Source organism: Monodon monoceros, unplaced genomic scaffold (genome assembly GCF_005190385.1).
Source record: "Monodon monoceros isolate NGI ecotype Baffin Bay Population unplaced genomic scaffold, NGI_Narwhal_1 Super_Scaffold_18, whole genome shotgun sequence".
Classification (NCBI taxonomy): domain Eukaryota; kingdom Metazoa; phylum Chordata; class Mammalia; order Artiodactyla; family Monodontidae; genus Monodon; species Monodon monoceros.
Window position 1 is genome coordinate 172,521,654 of NW_021703774.1, and position 19,252 is coordinate 172,540,905.

Genomic DNA, 19,252 nt, shown 5'->3' on the forward strand with positions numbered 1-19,252 from the left:
ATTACAAATACCCCAAGACTTAGTGGTCTAAAATAACAGCGGTCTAAAAAAATTACTTATTTTACTCACAAATCTGCAATTTGGGCAGGACTTGTGGGAGCAGCTTGTCTCTGCCCCACACAGTGTCAGGGGTATTTGTCCAGGGGCTAGAAGGTCTACTTCCAAGATGGCTCATCCATATGTCTGGTAAGTTGGGGCTGACTGTTGGCTGGAAGTTCAGCGCTGGCCAGGGGCCTTGGTTGCTTTCCACATGGATTGCCCTATGGATTGCTCAGGCTTCCTCACAGGAAACTGGCTGGGTTCAAGAGTGAGTGTCCCCAAGGGAACGAGGCAGAAGTGCTTGGTGTTTGTATGACCTAGTCTTGGAGGTCACATAGTGTTACTTCTGTCCCACTGCGTTGTTGAAGGCAGTCACACAGGCCTACTCGGGCTCAAGGGGAGGAGACGTGGATGCCACCTTTTTATAGGGGAGTGGAAGGCTCCTAGAAGGGCGCATGGAACAGGAGCTAGTGCTGCAGCCGTCTTCGGAAAGTAGAATTTGCCATAAAAAATACTATAAACCTTTAACGGGGAATCTTAAAAAGTCATTGAAAATTTGGTTTATAAAAAGTTTTAATGCATGTAAAAGATTCATAGTATGATGTAAGTGAATAAAATGGAATACAAAATGGTATAAATGTGTGATTTCAGCTATTAAAAATATATGTACATAGGAAAAAGATGAGAAAGTAATACAATAATGATTATCTGTAAGTAGGAGGATTTAAGGAGCAGTTCTTTTTTATGCTTTTCTTTATTTTCTAAATTTTTCTACAATGGACAGTTCTTATTTATAATGAGGCATTAAATGGTGATTTAATTAACAATCCTTTTCATTAGCAAGAGGCAAAAAATGAGGTATTCCATTTCACTTTCATCAGCACAGTTGGTTTGCTATTTGGAGTGTATTTAGCAAGAACAGCGATGGTCCCTGAGGCTGTTGCTTGGATGCCATGATTTAGTTCATCTGATTTCTTTCAAATATTTTATAACGCTTAAAAATCATTCCTAGGACTTCTCTGTTTCCATAGTGTGCAGATTTCACACGCTCGGCTACTGTAGCGTACCTATCATCTGCTCCAAGTCCCTTTTGGGCACACTGTCATCCAAAAGAGGCTTGTGATAAATATACACATATGTGTCTGTCCCCTTAGTGCCAAGTATGTTCATTTGGGAGCCAGCGTGGCCTTGGACCTAGATCAGAAAGCTTACTTCTAAATTTACACAGGGTTTCTTTTGATCTTCATGTTATCCTTTGAATTTCAAATTTTGTTTTCTTCCATCAGATTCCAAAATTATATATACCTCGATCTGACTTAACCTTTTAAAATATGTAATGAAAAGTAGATGTATAAGCATCAGATCCCTTACCCCATACATTATCTAGGCATATCCTGTGGTTTCCAACTCCCCTCTCCACACATTCAAAAAAAAAGAGAGGGTAGGATTAAAATCCAGATGTCAGGGGTAGCAAATATATTCACCCAAGTGGTGCTGTAGTGATTTTAAATAGTAGAAATTTAAATAATAGAAATGATACCTCTGCTTCCAGGTCTTCCCAAGGCCCCGGCTGTTAGAGGTTTGGCTAAGAGAATCTTTTAAGACTTATGGATTTGGATTCTATTTTCTAATACTGCTAGTTTCTTAAGTTCTGTTGTCACTTTGTTTATGACCATCCTACTGAAGGTTCTGCTTCTATTTTGAAAAGCAATAGCAGATGCTGACCTTGCCACTTCTGATCTTAGGACTTTGGACATTGCCTGAGAAGAAGCATCCCAAGAATCATTTGAAGATTATTGTTTTCTGAATCTGTTATGTCAACTGCTATGTTAGAAGTCCCCTTCTATTCATCCCCTCCAATGAAGAGAAGTGAGGCAACCACTGTGGAGACAAGTTACTTTTCTCTGCTCTTCTTTCTCCCCACACACCCCGCCCCCACCCCCAGTGCCCTGTACCTGCACTGTAAAGTACAGCAGTCACTAGCCACGTGTGCTTATTTTAACTTAGTTAAAATTAACTAAAACTTAAAATTCAGTTCCTTAGTCACACGTATCAAAGTTCAGGTGTTCATTGACCAATGGCTACCATATTGGACAGGGAAGATATAGACCATTTCCAGCAAGTTCTTTTGGACAGCCCTGGCCTGTATAACCATAATCAGTGATGCCGAGAGTAGATTGGTAGGTGTGACTTAGTGGCACCAGGCAGAGGCAGGAGAGGCATTTCCAACTTTTGTCTTCACTCCTGTCTGCCTTCAGGGATCTCTTTAACGCTGCGTTTGTGTCCTGCTGGTCTGAGCTGAATGAAGACCAGCAGGATGAGCTCATCAGAAGCATCGAGTTGGCCCTCACCTCCCAGGACATCGCTGAAGTCACACAAACCCTCTTAAACTTGGCTGAATTCATGGAACACAGCGACAAGGTGAGACTTTGCCCAGTTGTCCAGATGGAGCCTGACAGGGAACCACCTGGTGAGAGGGGAGAAGCACCCGCACAGCCCACTTTTGCTTGTGCCCCGTCTGCCATTTTCCTATGCTGTGGGGTTCTGCTCTTCTCCAGGGCCCCCTGCCATTGAGAGATGACAATGGCATTGTTCTGCTGGGTGAGAGGGCTGCCAAGTGCCGAGCATATGCCAAAGCGCTACACTACAAAGAACTGGAGTTCCAGAAGGGTCCCACCCCTGCCATCCTAGAGTCTCTCATCAGGTAGGCCATAAACCCTTTTTAATTGCTGCCTTCATCTAAAATGACGTCTCTTCTCCCACTACCTGGTGACAGTTCACTGGAGGCACTTGGAGACCTCTGCTCTATGAAATCTGCCATCAGGCCTGGCCAGCACGTTTAAATGAGATGTGGTTGCAGATGGCTCTCCCCAGTATTCTAGCCAGAATTGTCATTTCTGTTGACCCTTAGCACCTGGGCTTCTGTTGTTTTTCCAACCTGTGCTTACTTGTCCCAATGAAATTAGCCTAGAAGCAGTTCTGTGGACGGAGCAGCCTAGGAAGGATAGATTTTACGTCTGGGTTAGATCGCGCTCTCTGGCTTGGGACTAGGAGCTGGATTTTGTGCCTCAGAGACCACCCGAGGGCAGGGTGGGTTTTTACTGGCTAAATATGTTGGTGCCTGAGTCTTCCTCCTTGGAGTTCTATGAATGTAAAAGACAGAGTCTGAAATTCAGTGGTCTTTTCCCTCATTTGCTTATGTTCTCTCATAAGATGGTTTTGAGTCTTCTGGGTATGGAAAAAAATAGGTTGTTTAATAAATTTTTTGCTGTTATGAAATTACAATCAGCCTTAAATGTTAGCTCCACAGCTCCTAGAGAACTGTTCACTTCCCCTAATGATCATCAGAGAATATTAGCTTCAGGATCTAATTATCTGTAAATGCTAACATGGTTGATTATTTCACTACAGATAGTCTAGGAAAAATCACCCAGCTAATAAGTACCTCCACTGTGGCTGAAACAGCCTGCTGTGTGTGTTGCTTCCTTCATTTGAAAGGATAATCAAATAACCAAGTTCTCTGCTAGCTCTGCTTTTGAGTAGATGCTAAAAAGTGTTCCTTTCAACACTTTAAAAAGTGACCAGAGGGCTTCCCTGGTGGCGCAGTGGTTGGGAGTCCGCCTGCCAATGCAGGGGACGTGGGTTCGTGCCCCGGTCTGGGAGGATTGCACATGCCGTGGAGCGGCTGGGCCCATGAGCCATGGCCGCTGAGCCTGCGCGTCCAGAGCCTGTGCTCCGCAACGGGAGAGGCCACAACAGTGAGAGGCCCGCGTACCGCAAAAAAAAAAAAAAAAAAAAGTGACCAGAAAGATAGAAATAGGGCTTCCCTGGTGGCGCAGTGGTTGAGAGTCTGCCTGCCGATGCAGGGGACACGGGTTCGTGCCCCGGTCCGGGAGGATCCCACGTGCCGCGGAGCAGCTGGGCCCGTGAGCCATGGCTGCTGGGCCTGCGCGTCCGGAGCCTGTGCTCCACGGCAGGAGAGGCCACAGCGGTGAGAGGCCTGCGTACCGAAAAAAAAAAAAAAAAAAAAAAAAAAAGGATAGAAATAGAATCATGTTTTTGCCCAAATAAATTGGACTTTAAATGTCGATTTCTAAAATACCACATATGGTGACATTTTTTTTGACATTAACCTTGTCACTAAAAGTTTATACTTCAGTTATTCAATTGTGTATCTATAAAAGTATGAGTAAATTTCAGCAACTATAGGTTTTGATTAGTGTAATATAGATGTTTTGTCCCCCCCAACTTTATTGAGGAGTAATTGACAAATATAATTGTATATATTTAAAACGTACAGCGTGATGATTTGATATGCATTATGGAATGATTACTGAGATCTAGGTAATTAACATCCATCACCTCACATGGTTAACTCTTTTGTGTGTGTGTGGTGAGAATGCTTAAGATCTACTCTCAGCAAATTTCAAATATACAAAACTACATTATTAGCTGTAGTTGCTATGCTGTGCATTAGATACTCAACTTACTCATCTTACAACTGAAAGTTTGTACCCTTTCACCTACATCTCCCTGCTTCCCCATTCTCCCATCCCCTGACAACCACCATTCTATTCTGTTTTTATGAAATCAGCTTTTTAAAAAATGATTCCACATATAAGTGATACTATACAGTATTTGTCTTTCTCTGTCTTACTTTACTTAGCATAATGCCCTCTAGATTCATCCATGTTGTCACAAATGATAGAATTTCCTTCTTTATGGCTGAATAATATTCCATTATGTGTATATTATATGTGTGTGTATGTACATATATATATACACGCATAATATATATATACATAAACTATAGTTCACATTTTCTTTATCCATTCATCTTTTGAAGGACATTCTAGGTTATTTCCATATCTTGGCTATTGTGAATAATACTGCAATGACCATGGGAGTACAGATATCTCTTTGAGATAGTGATTTTGTTTCCTTTGAATGTATATCCAGAAATGGAATTGCTGGCTCACGTGGTACTTCTGTTTTCAATGTCTCGAGGAACCGCCAGACTGGTGTAGTGGCTGCACCACTTTACATTGCCGCCAACAGTGCACAAGGGCTCCCTTTTCTCCACTTCCTTGCCAACCCTTATTATGTCTTGTCTTTTTAATAATCGTCATCCTGCCAGGTGTGAGGTGATGTCTCATTGTGGCTGTGCTTTCCCTGATGGTTAGTGGTGTTGGGCACCCGGTCATGTACCCCTTGGCCATTTGGATGTCTTCTTTGGAAAAATGGACTGTTTAGGTCCTTGGCCCATTTTTAAATTGGATTATTTGCTTTTTTGCTATTCAGTTGTGTAAGTTCTTTACATATTTTAGATAGTAACCCTGGGTTATGGTTTACAGATATTTTTCTCTCATTCTGTAGATTGTCTTTTCAATTTATTGACTGTTTTCCTTTGCTGTGCAGAAGCTTTTTAGTTTGAGGTAGTCCCACTTAATTTATTTTAGCTTTTGTTGCCTAGAGCCTCAATTTTCTTCAGTTGTGGGGTGTATAGCTGATAAGAGAAAATTATAAGCTACTTGTGCCCTAGGCATCTTGTGCTCTTCCTTCTCTTCATCTCCTAACCCCCAATCTTTTTCTCCTCTCTCCAAGCAGTACTGTGCTGGCCCATGAGCATCTCAGATCCCCTGCCTGCCTTAGGAAGTTTCTGTCTGACTGCCTGTCCCATGGGAAGCCCTACTCCAGTGTACTTCTTCTCTACTCACTTTACTTCTTTGAAAATCCTGAGGGTCTTGTTTTTAAGGTTAAGTAGGTTCCCAACAATCAAAGGACTATAGGTACAGTAGAAAATAGTGAGTTCGAGAATTATGCTTACCTTACAATGACTAGTTCAAGTGAATGGTTCTTTTTTACAAGGAAAAATTGCTTCCTGAAGGTCAAAATTATTTGACATCTGTTATGACTAAAGATGTTTCTTTTCCCTCTGTGTATATGTAAGTTTGCTCAAGTAGAAAGTAGGAGTGTTGGTTTGCAAAGTGTTTTGAAGCCAGGTGGTGGCACTGGCCTCTGTGGTGGTTGGGTGGAGGTCAGACAGAGTCTGACCTCTTCCAGTGGATGCTGCTGCGCTTTTTGTCCCTCGCTTTTTCGTCTTTGGCTTCCTGCTCCTCCCTTGGTTTCCCTGAAGACTGCAACACACTCAGAGTCTCTTTTTCATGGCTCGCTCTCTGATTTTTCACTTAAAACTTTCCACCATGCTCTCAGTGGTAATAGTAATAATTTTAAAAGGAACGAGGTTTAAAAGAGTTTATTGTAGAAGGAAGAAAAAACTTTGAATGTTTAAAACAAACTACAATATTGTATTTCTACAAAGCAAAATGCTTATATACAGCGTGAATTATTTCTTAACCATAGTGCCATTTAACTTCCTGTTTCAGCCATTTTTTATAGATGAGATAAAAGAGGAAGCTCTTTGAGCCCTTTTCTTACAGAGTAAATAAAAATAGACATATCTGTATTGACTGTGAAGATTTTAAGGCAGTTTTTTGCGAGCGTCCACAGGGACTTATCTTCCCCTCCCACTGGAGCTCCTGCCACCACTGGACCCCCTGCCACCACTGGACCCACTTCCTGCCTCTCAGTGCTGGGCCCTGATCGAGGCCGAGCAGGGGAGGTGCTCAGAGGCCAATTGCAAGGCCTAGAGCCCTGGAGTTTCCTCCAGTCAATTCCAGCCTGGGTCTGTTCACCTCCAGCAGAAAAATTTTTGTCTTTAAAAAAAAAATTGTGTAGACTGAAGATAATTTCATTGGATTTAAAAGCAGAAACTCCTCTCCTCCACCACCCTCTTCACTCCTTTCTCTAACACCCAAGAGAATCAAAATAATCTGGTCCTTTTCAGCAAAGGGATTTATTTTCTGCCCTCACGTAACTAGGCCTTAAGGAAAATGCTTAAAGTGAACTCACAATTATTCTTCTTTCACAGAAAAATCATGTGGAAAAGAAGCTGCTGCTATGTCAGGGATCACAGGCAGACAGCCCACTCAGGCCCAGCCCCCTGAGAAGTCTGTGTCTGGACCCACTGTGTTTAATTAAATACTTCCTCCCATTTACTGTAACATCCTCAGTACATAGATTTTTTGGTTCTCTTAAGAGACTTACTCTCTCACTGAAGATGATAGGCCATTTTCTGTCCCTGCCCTTTTTATACTCCCTTCGTCTCCTCCTCTGCCTTTTCCCAGCCTCCGTTTGTCTCCACTTCTCCAGCCCTGCTCCAGAGCAGGCTTCTTTTTACGGCTGGAAGTCTTCTGGGCGGATTTTCATCTCCACTCGTTTGAGGGAGTAGCTAGACCCATGCCAGCCGTACCAGCTGATGCCGTCCAGGTGCTTGCTGTGCTCCCCGAGGCGGTAGTAAACACCATTGAGGTTGGAGTCTGTGCAGCAGTTGTACCAGTATCCACCTGGGACAGGAAACAGGTCAGTGCTAGTATGTCCTTGGAAATAGCTGATAGACTAGGCAGCAGGGATTTGTGATGCTTTTTAAACTGTACCTAAGCCATTAGGGTCAGTGTCAAACAGGAGTACCAAAGCCAGAATACCAACTGCAGTTATAAATTCACTCTTTCTCCTCCAGTGGGACTATGGCCTTGTACCTGAACTCGCACCTCCCAACCCCAACTCTCACCTTTCCGGAGCTGGGCACACTTGTCTAAGCAGTTGTCATTGTCCTTGTCCTTGGTGCTGAAGGCTGTGTTGTTGTGATAGACAAGGGCATCGTTCCCCACGTTGCCGCTGTAGTTCCCCAGGAAGAGGCGGTAGCTGTTCAGTTCATTGCCCAAAACAAAGTGGCTGTACTCAGCGTAGCGCATGTTGCCCTCCCAGTCCTGTCGGGGGGGCAGAGCCTTAGAAAACTGCAGCAGGGCCTCCTTTCATACCATCCTGCACCTCTTCCCTCTCCCCAGCTGCAGCCACACACGTTTTTACTACTTTTTACTACTTTATTACTTGTCTACCTCTAGTTTAACACACTAACACACTTATATACAGTGTGAATTTAACACACTTATATACAGCGTGAGTTATTTCTTAACCATAGTGCCATTTACCTTCTTGTTTCAGCCATTTTTTATAGATGAGATAAAAGAGGAGGCTCTTTGAGCCCTTTTCTTACAAAGTAAATAAAAATAGACATATCTGTATTGGCTTTTAATATTTTGAGGCAGTTTTTTGCAAGCGTCCACAGGGACTTATCTTCCCCTCCTCCAGGGAATCAGAAAACAAGGGTCCTAGATCAGACTTCTCTCCTGGGTCACCATATGGCCCTGGTTAGTCTCTCATTCTCTTCCCCTTTACATCCCTGTCTGTAAGGTGTACACGTGTGTGTGTTTTGCTGTATCCCACTCTGAGATGTCGTAAGAGTAACCTGAGAACATAGTGACGCTTCAGGGCCTTTGATGAGGGTCACCAACCGATACCAGTAAGGTTTGCATGTAGAGGACCTCATGCTCCAGGCCAGGGCAGGGACCACAGTGTTTCAGCCCAGCTGACAGTTGGATTCCTCTGCTCTGGCCTGAGTCTGGCCTCTCCCTTGTACCTGCAGCCTTGTTTTTGTGAAAAATAGGAAAAAAAAGCCCTATTCTTCCTCAACTGTACTGCAACCTGCAGGAAAACCATCACAACAAGTACACCAGCCGATGGCGAACAGGAGTAGGAATGACGCCCAGGAGTTGCACACAGTTGGGCGTGGCGGCCCTGGTCTCATGCTCACCTCCATCTCCACGCGTAGCCGGGTTGGCCGCCTGGAGAGCCGGTGGATGTGGTCGTTCCCCAGCCAGAAGTCCCCACTGATGCTGCCAAAGCCCTGCTTGTACTGCTTCCAGTCCCGGTAGAAGGAGACAAGGCCACTCTTTCTTCTCTGAATGGTGGTCCAGCCACCACCTGAAGTCTCCATGTCACAGAACACCTGGAGCAGAGGGGATGCCCTCCCTGGTCAGGACGTGCCGAGGCAGGCAGCGCGAGCCTGAGTGTGGCTTCCCACCTTTCTCCCACCCCGTAGAGCCAGGGGACGTGTGCCCTTCCACAGCCATGCTGGCTCACTAGGCAACGATTCTGCCCCAGGGTTGGCAAGCTGGGCAGGCTGGTGGTTTGCTGAGATGAAAATTGAGGATAAGAGCAAGTGCACGGAGAGTCTGAAAGGAAAAAGTCCAGGTCCTTCTGACACACTCCCTATATGTTCTCTTTTCTCCCCAAAGAGTCACTGCCGTAGGATGTGGCAAGGGATCGCAGCTAGTTAGGTGGTGGTTATAGCATTATCTAACTATGTTAGAAGGTTTAGTGTTTGGTTGCTCATGATTTGAGGGAGCAAAACAGATGCTTGGATTTTTTTCCCCCATAAATTGAGTGTTTAGATAGCTCTCTGGCGTTGATGTGTTTGCTTCTCTTTTTTTTTTTTTTTTTTTTTTTTTTTCGCGGTACGCAGGTCTCTCACTGTTGTGGCTTCTCCCGTTGCGGAGCGCAGGCTCAGCGGCCATGGCTCACGGGCCCAGCCGCTCCGCGGCATGTGGGATCCTCCCAGACCGGGGCACGAACCCGCGTCCCCTGCATCGGCAAGCGGACTCTCAACCACTGCGCCACCAGGGAAGCCCTGCTTCTCTGTCTTGAGTTTCCCTCTCTTTAGACTGTGACTAGCCCTATTGTCCCCAGCCTTTGAGCGGGTGGAGGATAGATGGTAGTACATGGGCTGTGATGACCTCACCTCCAGCTCAGGGCTGCCCAGGAAGTCATCGGGAGGAAGCTTATACACTCCAGAGATGCGGTAGTTCTTCTGGTAGAGAGACGAGCAGTCGTAGATGGCATCTACAAAAGGAGAAAACCACAGGGTGAGCATCCAAACCCAGGGGCTTTGTGGCTAGCCGGCATCCCTACTGCATCTAAATTGAAAGTTTAGGAAGGGAGACTTCATTTCTACCACAAAATTCACAGGAGTGTTCATTGCTGGGCAGTGTCTGGACTTGGGAGAGGTGGGCATCAGGAGGCCAGGAACGGGTGTGTTTTGGCCTCACTGGTGGTAGGGCTGAGGGCTAGGGAAACCCTTCACCTGGATAGCACAACGGTACAACCAGGTGGCTTCAGGTTTGTGCTGAAATGATCCTCCTGTAGTTCTAGGGCATGAATTCTGGAAACGTTAAAATGTGTAAGGGCCACTAACAGATCCTCCTGTTTAATAGATTCAGCTTCTGGGACAGCCAGCCTCTATTCCTAAATAAGTCATGAAGATCTCATGGGGTCTGGTTTTATTGTTTCTCGGTTTGTTTTTCTTGTTTTTCAGAGGTAATGGCTACTGCCTACTAGGTCCCTTATTAGCAGAGATTTATAATTTTATCTTTCCCTCCTTAATCCAACACTGCTAGACAAATGAAAATGCAAACACCCTAAGGAACCCTTGGAGGCCTTCCCCTGACACCATTATTAAAACAAGGAAATGAGAGATTTGGGCAGGCGGGCTTTCACTCTGGGGTTGATTTTAATGTTTCCTCAGCTGCCCTGGGGGCTAGTGCTTTATGAAAGATTTTGTCTCCTTGTTGTTCTAAGCATCAAAGAGCATTGTGGAAGGGACAGCCTTTCCAGATAGGATTCAGAGAGCAGGAACTCTCGCCTGTCTAGGAGATGCCTCCTGCCCCCTGTGTCTTGGGATTCTTTTCTTGGTGACCGCTGCACTGGGCCTTCAAGAAGAGGACACAGTTGGCAGTTTCCCGCTGTGGGAATTGTTCAAGGCAGAGCACTTTGGGGAGGGGAAACGGGAGACCCTTGTCTTCCCTATCAGAGGTTATCACTTCTTCTTACTGATGAAAGCATCAACTTACTGCTTTCTGCAAGGGGCTAGCTACTTGCAGAGTATAAAGGTGACCCCACACCTGGTAGCAGAGAAGAAAAGTAAGGAATGATGTCCTGGGCAGGAAGAGTAAGAGGCCCGGCAAGAGAGCTGCATTTGACTCCCAAGAAACTCCTTGCTGGGAGATGAGAAAATCCCGTTTGGAGGAGCAGGACGGGGCATTGGTCAGATTCCTCTGTCTCTCCTGATCTCCTGTGTGTCTGGTTTCATCACACAGACCAAATCAGGACTCACTTGTCTGGAAAATGGCCTGAGAAGACCTTTCTAGTCCCAAACTGAGAGTCAGGAAGTACATGCTTAGAAAGTGATTTACACACACAAAAATTTTTTTATTGGAGTATAATTGCTTTACAGTGTTGTGTTAGTTTCTGCTCTACAATGAAGTGAACCCCTCCCTCGTGGACCTCTCTCCCCCCATCCCCTATCCCACCCATCTAGGTCATCACAGAGCACCGAGCTAAGTTCCCTGTGCTATACAGCAGGTTCCCACTAGCTATCCATTTTACACGTGGTAGTATATTTATGTCAAACCTAATCTCCCAGTTCATCCCACACAAAATTTTTAAGCTTAATTTCATGTTAAAACTTTTTCTTCATTTGAGTTGAGGATAACCAGTAAGACTTACTCTGCTCTTTATTCTTGGCTTGGTTTATAATATGACCAAAAAGATTTTCTTTTAAGTTCTTATATCAGCAAGAAATGACATATCTATAGACTATGCTCCTTGTAACTAATAATTTCCTGATAATTTCAGCAAACCAAATTTCTATCTGAACAATAAATTCACCTTGGCCTGTCTAAGCCAAGCTAAGTAGAAACTGAAAATTGTTTTGGAAAAGAAAACAGTAAACGTATCTTATTTTCGGCCTACTAAAAATGTAAATTTCAGCATTGCATTTTCCTGTATAACTGGGGAGAATTTTATTTGCAATTGTGGGAAAAAATAGAAATACCAGAATTGCGGAACCTCGAGGAGTCAGTACTTTTTGAACATGAAGGAATCCTTCAGATGACTCTGGGCAGTGTCTGTGCACTTAATTCTGAGCCAGTGAGAATTAGGTTGGCAGACAGGACACCGAAGTCCATTAATGCCCATTCCACTAAATCCCAGGGACCCGAGAAAACTGTTTTAGGCAAAACTTTGCTTCTAGAGACGTTATGATTTTGGTGTTCATTCCTGCTTCCTTGGGACTGAGGGTACAGCCGGTCAGCTCTGGGTAAGGAAGTGGGTTAATCAGGAAAACTTGAACCCGGCTTCTAAGACTTGCTTTGTGACTTTGAGCAAACCGCATGATCTCTCTGTGTTCCAAGATGGTAATTCATACTTTCAATATGCCAAAACATTGCAGGGATAAAAAAAAGCTGGGTAAATGTACAGAACCTTAGAAATCAAAAGAAATACTTCGTAAGCCTTTGCTAAAGAGAAAATAGAGCTGGTGGCACGTACCCAAGAAAGTAAGTTCCATGAGACCCCCCAGGGATCGTTCTGACGACCACGTCACCTAGAAGCAATGCTCCAGACGGGAGGCGCTCGACTTTGTGAGGGGGAAGGTGGTGAGTAGCGTGAGGACACGTCCTCCTTACCTGCCAAGGTCTGGGTAACAGTCTGCGCTGCCTGCAGCTGCATGATGCCGATCTGATTGTTCATCTCGGAGTACTTGCTCTCGGCCTCTGTGAGCCGCGACTCCATGCGCTTGGAATTGCTCTCCAGCTCCATCACCTGCATGACCACGCTGACCCAGTCCCTTTCCTGCTTCCTGCTCAGGTCACTCAGCAGGCTGCTTAGGTTGGCAATTTGGGCCTTGATCTCCTTCGCCTCCTCACAGCAGCCGGCCACGGTGAGCTCTGCAGGTGTCTTGCGCTTAGGGGGCTTCTGTGGCCACACTGGGTGGCTGACAAAGGCCACAGTGAAAATGCAGAGCCAGGCCACGGCCGAGAGAGTCTCTTTCAGCATCTTTCGTGGGCCTGGTTGAGGAAGGCTCTTCCTCTGGGGGAATCTGGCTGTGTCCGGCTGAGGCGTGCAGAGCTGCGGCAAATTAGAACCTAGCCCTTTCGCTCTTGGTGGACTTAGCACTTTGTTGTTCCTCTCCCCTTGCTCTTTCTTAGCCTTTCTCAAAACTTGAGTTTCTGAACGCGCAGCTTAATTGGGTATCCTATAGCCTTCCTTCCCAAGACTGAATGCTCGACAAACTCAGCATCTTAAATATTGTTTTCTGCCTGCACCTCCACCCCTACCATGGCCGTGCATAGCGCTTTAGCCCCTCCCAGCTCATCTGGGAGGGTCAGGTGCCTGTTGGGTGAAGTCAGCGTAAACTTAGGCCAGAGGAGGGGAGGAGAGAGACAGGGGCAGTCTTTCTTTCCTTGCCTGCACAGTCTCTGGGCTAAGACAAGAGGACTGAATTTGTGTGTTTCCAGTTTTGCCTATTAGATTGTACCCCTGCCAGCCACTGGCTCTGCTCTATAAGCAAGCAGGGCAGGGTCAGAAGAATTTCCAGATTCCATTCTAAAGGTTATATAACCGTGGGGTGAGCATAAGGTAGGCAAAGAGAGTTGGGAATAAGACTCTCCACTCACAGGGAGGCCTGTCACTGCAATCCACGCTGTTTATACGAGGCTCTAGTCTATTTTGGCATCCTTCTGAATGTGCTTTTAACAAGGCTCATTATTCCTTTCTCTGATCGTCATTCAGTGTTTTACAAAACCCTCTTTTGGCCTGGATCTAACGCTATCTCACATTTGAAAATTTCCAACTTAGAAAAGCTTTAGAAATAGAAGGATAGAGGAAATCTCTTAAGAAGCAAAAAAGGGCTTTGTAGCTTGTACCCACAGGCTTTACCCAGTTCTTTCTTTTTACATACTTTCTCCTTCAATAAAGAACGGGCCAGTGTTCACCTCTCACAGTTGACATTTGGCATGGAAGTGGCAGCGATGGCAGCAGGGGTGAAAACGCAGAACTTGGTCCCGGAATGGGCACCTGCACGCCCACCAGTGTTCATGCAGAACAGAGAACAGGCACAGCCACAGCCCATGGTTCTAAACCTGGAAAGTATGTTAAAACGTAGAGAAAAACATCCCCATTGCCTAATAATCCATGTCTGGAGTCTCATTTCCCTTTTCCTATGGAATATGGTTTGCAGATTTATTCTCTGTATATGATATGTATATATATATATATATATATATATTCTCTCTATATATCCCTGACAATAGGGATATTGTAATTTTTCATGTACTGTATTTAAAGGAGATTCCTCCTTTGAAAACAAGTGGGGAAAAAAACTGGGTTTTCAGCAAATCTTAAATCCTTAAAATGAGCTTTTCACTAAGAAGGTAAACAAAGTTCCCTCTGTCCATACACGGTAACTGTCTTCGGAACATACTCTTGCTATTTCCGGGTGCAGTGCTTATACTGTTGCTATTCCATATGGGCCCTTCACACACAAGCCTGAGGCCTGGCAGCCCTCCTTCCCGCCGTGACCCCCAGGGCCTTTTTCCAGTCAGGGCTTCTGCTTCTCAGAAAGTCATTTCTGTTCAGGCAGCTGGAGTTACCAAACACTTTTTTTTTTTCCTGTAAATCAAAAAGCAGGAGTGGATCAGGTGGATCAGGGTTTGTTTGCTAACCTGCTCATCTTCTTTGCCTGCTTAGGAGTGAGGATGTTGCCAGAGTCCTGCAGCAGCTTGTCATTCTGCTCAAAAGGGTCTTTTTAGAATTGGCACTGTCAGCCAGTCCCTGCTGTCTCTTTGCAAATGTCTAGTCCAGCCGGGCACTGCAGCCTTAGCTCATGGAGCTCACTCCACTAAGGCGAACCTGGCCCCGACCGCCAGCATCCGACAGGGTCATTCAGCAGGGTCTGCTAAACTCCACGAGGATCTTCAAGATGATCTCCTAGCCAGCTTAACCGACACTGAGCACTGAGCTTAAACCGTGTGGCACACAATTGTATGTAGCATCACACACGATGCTGCTGTCTTGGTAGAGAACATCATGGAACAATGGTGCTTTATGGATTCCTGGCCGGCTTTTTGTTTGTTCTTTCCAGTAACCATTTCCTCTGCCCAAACAGAAACATTTTGTTATGAATAGATTCTCATATCTGGGCAGAAAATGAATCGATCATTCATATTTGCAACCCATGTAGCAGTCCTTTCCAGGAAAGGTAGGAAGGGGTTCCTAAGTTTGGATCAAAAGCATCTAGCTTTTAGCATGAGTGCCTACTCTCTGACATTTGTTTTCTGGAAACTTATTTCTAACATAAGGCTTAAGTTGGAGACAGAAGCTTTTTTTATTTGAAGATTTTCTTAAATTGTCTAATCTGCCCAAAGCTTCAACACCCCCCCCCCATTTTGAGAAAAATAGCTACTTAAGAGTATATCCCACGCCAGAGGATTATCTGTCCTCCAGAACATCTACAACCCTAGGGTGTCCTAGATTCTGAATTTCTGAAAGAAGGAAAAATAAGTCCTTGTTTTGAGTACAGCTAAGCCAGTAGAGAAAACCAGGACAAATGCGGAAGACTAGAGCAGTTTTCCCTTCTCTGAGAGGCTTTTAATCCCTTCTCTGCCCTTCGGTGAACAGTGTGACCATAAAAAATGGGAATTAATTGAGAAAATATGGAAAACCTGTGTTGGACACCTTACAGTTTTTCCTTTTCTCCATTTTGCTGGTGGTGAAAGAGGGTCAGCTTGGAGCTCTTGAGATAGATGTTTATGAAAATAAAGCTTATGTTCTTTTGAGAAAAGCCAGTGAGCTTTTACTTCACAGTCTGGGCTGTGCTGCCTTAGGCTGGCACCAAGGATTGGATGTGTCCGAGCAGCCTGGGAATTCCAGAGCTGAGAAGGGCCTAGAGCTGGTCTTTCCTTCTCCCCCAATAGGGGCATCATGTCTCATTTTCTTGAAAATGTTCCTGTTGGAGAGACTCCTCGTTTTCCAGTGTATTCGTGCCCCTGCCTACTCTTAAACCATGCTTCCAAACTGGTGAGGGAGGAACAGCTGCCCTCAGTGCCAGGCTCTGTTTGTTGAATGAATACATCTCAGAAGAATCTGCCTTGTTGTTAGTTTAGCTGTGTGTTTGTGGTCATATTTTACTTCCGAAGTCTTCTAATGAGCCACAGCTGCCTTACTACATGTGGCCATTTAATCCCTGACCCTTCTACCGCTCAGTCCTACTTCCATCTCAGCCCGAAGTCCAGGTCCATCGCAGAAGGTATTTGCACCTCTTCCCTAAGCCTTCTAGTTTGCCACTTCTCCCAAAGAGTGTGTCCTGGGCTTATTAGAAACCATTTCGTTCAGGTCTCCTCTTAGCATCTACTGTTTAATTATAGCACCTAGCAAAAAAGTCTGTCTCTGAACCCTCTTAGGAATTTGCAGCCTCAGGTGCCTCACAGGCTAGGTGGAGAGACAGACAGCTGAACTCCAGGGCAATGTGACATGCTGGGGTGGGGGACACAGCAGAGGGGGAGTGCCCAACCCAGATGAGGTTCTGGAAGGTCTCCTGAGGGAAGTGATACCCAGGGTTGTTGTTTTTGTGGGGTTTTTTGTTTTTTTTAAAGGAAGAAGTAGCCAGAAGTGGGAGAGGGCATTCTGAGCCAAGGTGCAGCTGTATGAAAAGCCTGGGCTTATAGAGCCTAAGTAGTCAAGTGTGGCGTTAAGGGGCAAGAAGGAAGAGGAGTGGTGGCAGGAATTAAAGCTGGACGAGTGGAGGCGCGTCGGGCCTCAGGGCCCTTGTACATCCTGGCGAGGCTGTAAGTGTTACTTGGGAGACAGGGGGCTGTGGAAGGAAGCCAGGAAGCTTTTACTTCTTGCTTTGTTTTTTTTTTGAGTCTCACCAGGACAGTGGCTCTTTGTAGTTACCAAACAAGATTTTTAACTGGAAGTGGGTGGCTTAGAACATCAGAATTTCTTAAAATTGTAGTGCATTCATATTAAATGCCCTGAAGGGCTCATCTGGCTTGAGGATTAAGGAGTTGGTATCTGAAGGACTTAAAGTAATTAAGTCTAGAATCAGATAAATCTGGGTTCTAATCCCTTCCCATCACTTGATAGTTATATGACCCTGGGCAAATTAATTAACTTCTCGGAGTTGACCAATCTGTGAAATGGGGATAAAAATTTTAACTACTCCTGGACTTCCCTGGCAGTGCAGTGGTTTGGACTCCGCGCTTCCACTGCAGGGGGCATGGGTTTGATCCCTGGTTGGGGAACTAGGATCCCACATGCTGTGCAGCACAGAAAAAAAAAAAAAAAAAAAGTAAAAAAAAAAAAAATTATAACCACTTCACAGGATTTTTGTGAGGACTAAGTTAAATACAGCAAAAGATTAAAAATAGCTAAGGCATTTTTGAAGAAGAAAAATAAATTTGGAGGAATTACCTTATTAGAAATCAAGATTTATCTTAAAGCTACAGTAAGTAATTAAGGCAACGTAGTATTGGCACAAGGATAGACAAATAGATAAATGGAGCAGATTTGAATGTCCAGAAACAGACCCACACATATATGAACCCTTGATTTATGACAAGGTACCACTATAGAACAGTGAGTTCCTCTGGGTAGGCTAGATAGCCTTATGGGGGGATAAAGGTTCTTGACCCTTACCCCATACCACACCCAAAACCTCAAGTCCAGGAGATTTAAATTCTAAATCGGAAAACAGTAGGGCTTCTAGAAGATAACATAGGAGATTATCTTCAGCATCTTGGGATAAGCAAAGATTTCTTAAACAAGATTTGAAAAACACTGACCATAAAGGAAAACATCAAATGCAATAAAAGGAGTCATTTCTTTTCACTGGAAAACACCATGAAGAAAGTAAAAAGGCAAGAAGGTATTCCAGTACATACTTCTGTGTATGCTGTATCCAGAGCATATATAGAACTCCTAACAAACAAACAAAAGTTAGCCAATTAAAGCATTGGCAAGAGATGTGAACAGGTACTTATTTCACAAAAGATTATGTCCACAAGGCCAGTCGACACATGAAAGACTGCTCAGGCTCATTAGTCATTATGGAAACTCAAATTTAAACTATACGGTGCAAGACTTCCCTGGTGGCGCAGTGGTTAAGAATCCGCCTGTCAGTGCAAGGGACACGGGTTCGAGCCCTGGTCTGGGAAGATCCCACATGCCGCAGAGCAACTAAGCCCGTGCGCCACAACTACTGAGCCCGCGAGCCACAACTACTGAAGCCTGCGTGCCTAGAGCCCGTGCTCTGCAACAAGAGAAGCCACCGCACTGAGAAACCTGCCACACCACAACAAAGAGTAGCCCCTGCTCACCGCAACTAGAGAAAGCCCACACATAGCAACGAAGATCCAACGCAACCAAAAATAAATAAATAAAAATAAATTTTTTAAATAAAAAAATAAACCAGAAGGTGCAACTTACATGCCAATCAAAATGGCTGAAATGGAAAGCACTAAATTCCAAGTGTTGACGAAGATGTGGAGCAACTGGGATTTCCATACCCTTCTGGTCGAAATGTAAAGTGGCAGTTTGTCAGTATCTTCTGAGACTGGAACATGCCCCTGTAAGCGAGCAATTCTGCTGCGAGATTTGTTCCCACCAGAAATGTGAGCACACATGCGCCAAAGACACATATAGGAATGTTTGTCCGGACTTCCCTGGTGGTCCAGTGCTTAAGACTCCGCCCTTCCAATGTAGGGGGCGTGGGTTCGATCCCTGGTCAGGGAACTAAGATCCCGCATGCCACATGGTGCGGCCAAAAAAACAAGGAATGTAGTAATGTGACTTACCATAGCCCCAAACTGAAAACAGCGTAAACCCCCATCGACAGTAAGACAGATAAATTGTGGTATGTTCATACAGTGACATACTATTCAGCAGTAAAAAGACAAAACTGTGGCATGCAATGACATGTATGTATCTCGTAAACATAATGTTGAATGTTTATATAGAGTTCAAAACCTGGTGAAACTAACCAATTGTATTAGAAGTGAGATAGTTGTTACCTCTTATGAGTTGTTACCTCTGGGGATGAGAAGGGAAGCTGTGATTGGGAGAAGGCTTGGGTGCTTCTGGGATGCTGGCAGTGTGTTGTGTTCTGTTTTTTGGTCTGGGTGGTAGTTATAAGGGTATCTTCACTTTGTGATAATTTATCAAGCTGTACAATTAGGTGTATACTTTCCTGTGTATATATGTTGTACTTCAGCCAGGAAGCTTATTTAAAAATAGATAATGCACATAAAACACTTTGTTTTTTTTTTAATTTTATTGAAGTATAGTTGATTTACAACGTTGTGTTAATTACTGCTGTACAGCAAAGTGACTCAGTTATACACATATATATATTCTTTTTCACATTCTTTTTCATTACGGTTTATCACAGGATATTGAATATAGTTCCCTGTGCTATACA

The 19,252-nt window shown here is 44.6% G+C and overlaps 2 protein-coding genes across 6 annotated transcripts in view; one reads left to right on the plus strand and one right to left on the minus strand.

The window, feature by feature from the left end:
• MTOR (mechanistic target of rapamycin kinase) overlaps positions 1-19,252 on the plus strand; it is a 117,616-nt gene that overhangs the window by 44,929 nt on the left and 53,435 nt on the right. For all 5 annotated transcript variants that reach the window (XM_029227673.1, XM_029227674.1, XM_029227677.1 and 2 more), the window contains 2 exons: positions 2,298-2,460; positions 2,598-2,743. In XM_029227673.1, coding sequence (XP_029083506.1) covers positions 2,298-2,460; positions 2,598-2,743 — 309 coding nt within the window. The remainder of the gene's footprint in view (positions 1-2,297; positions 2,461-2,597; positions 2,744-19,252) is intronic.
• On the minus strand, positions 5,882-13,235 carry ANGPTL7 (angiopoietin like 7). Its single transcript, XM_029227678.1, has 5 exons — positions 12,462-13,235; positions 9,740-9,840; positions 8,753-8,947; positions 7,670-7,868; positions 5,882-7,445 (listed from the first exon to the last, which is right to left on the minus strand). Exons 1-5 carry the CDS (start codon positions 12,829-12,831, stop codon positions 7,276-7,278), a joined length of 1,035 nt encoding a protein of 344 aa, XP_029083511.1. The 5' UTR covers positions 12,832-13,235; the 3' UTR covers positions 5,882-7,275.

Coding starts and splice junctions, on each gene's coding strand:
- ANGPTL7 (XM_029227678.1), bottom strand. CDS start 12,831: ATGCTGAAAGAGACTCTCTCGGCCGTGGCCTGGCTCTGCATTTTCACT. Junction 9,841..12,461: donor TGTTACCCAGACCTTGGCAG/GTAAGGAGGACG, acceptor CTCCTTTTGTAG/ATGCCATCTACGACTGCTCG. Junction 8,948..9,739: donor TGGGCAGCCCTGAGCTGGAG/GTGAGGTCATCA, acceptor CCTCTGCTCCAG/GTGTTCTGTGACATGGAGAC.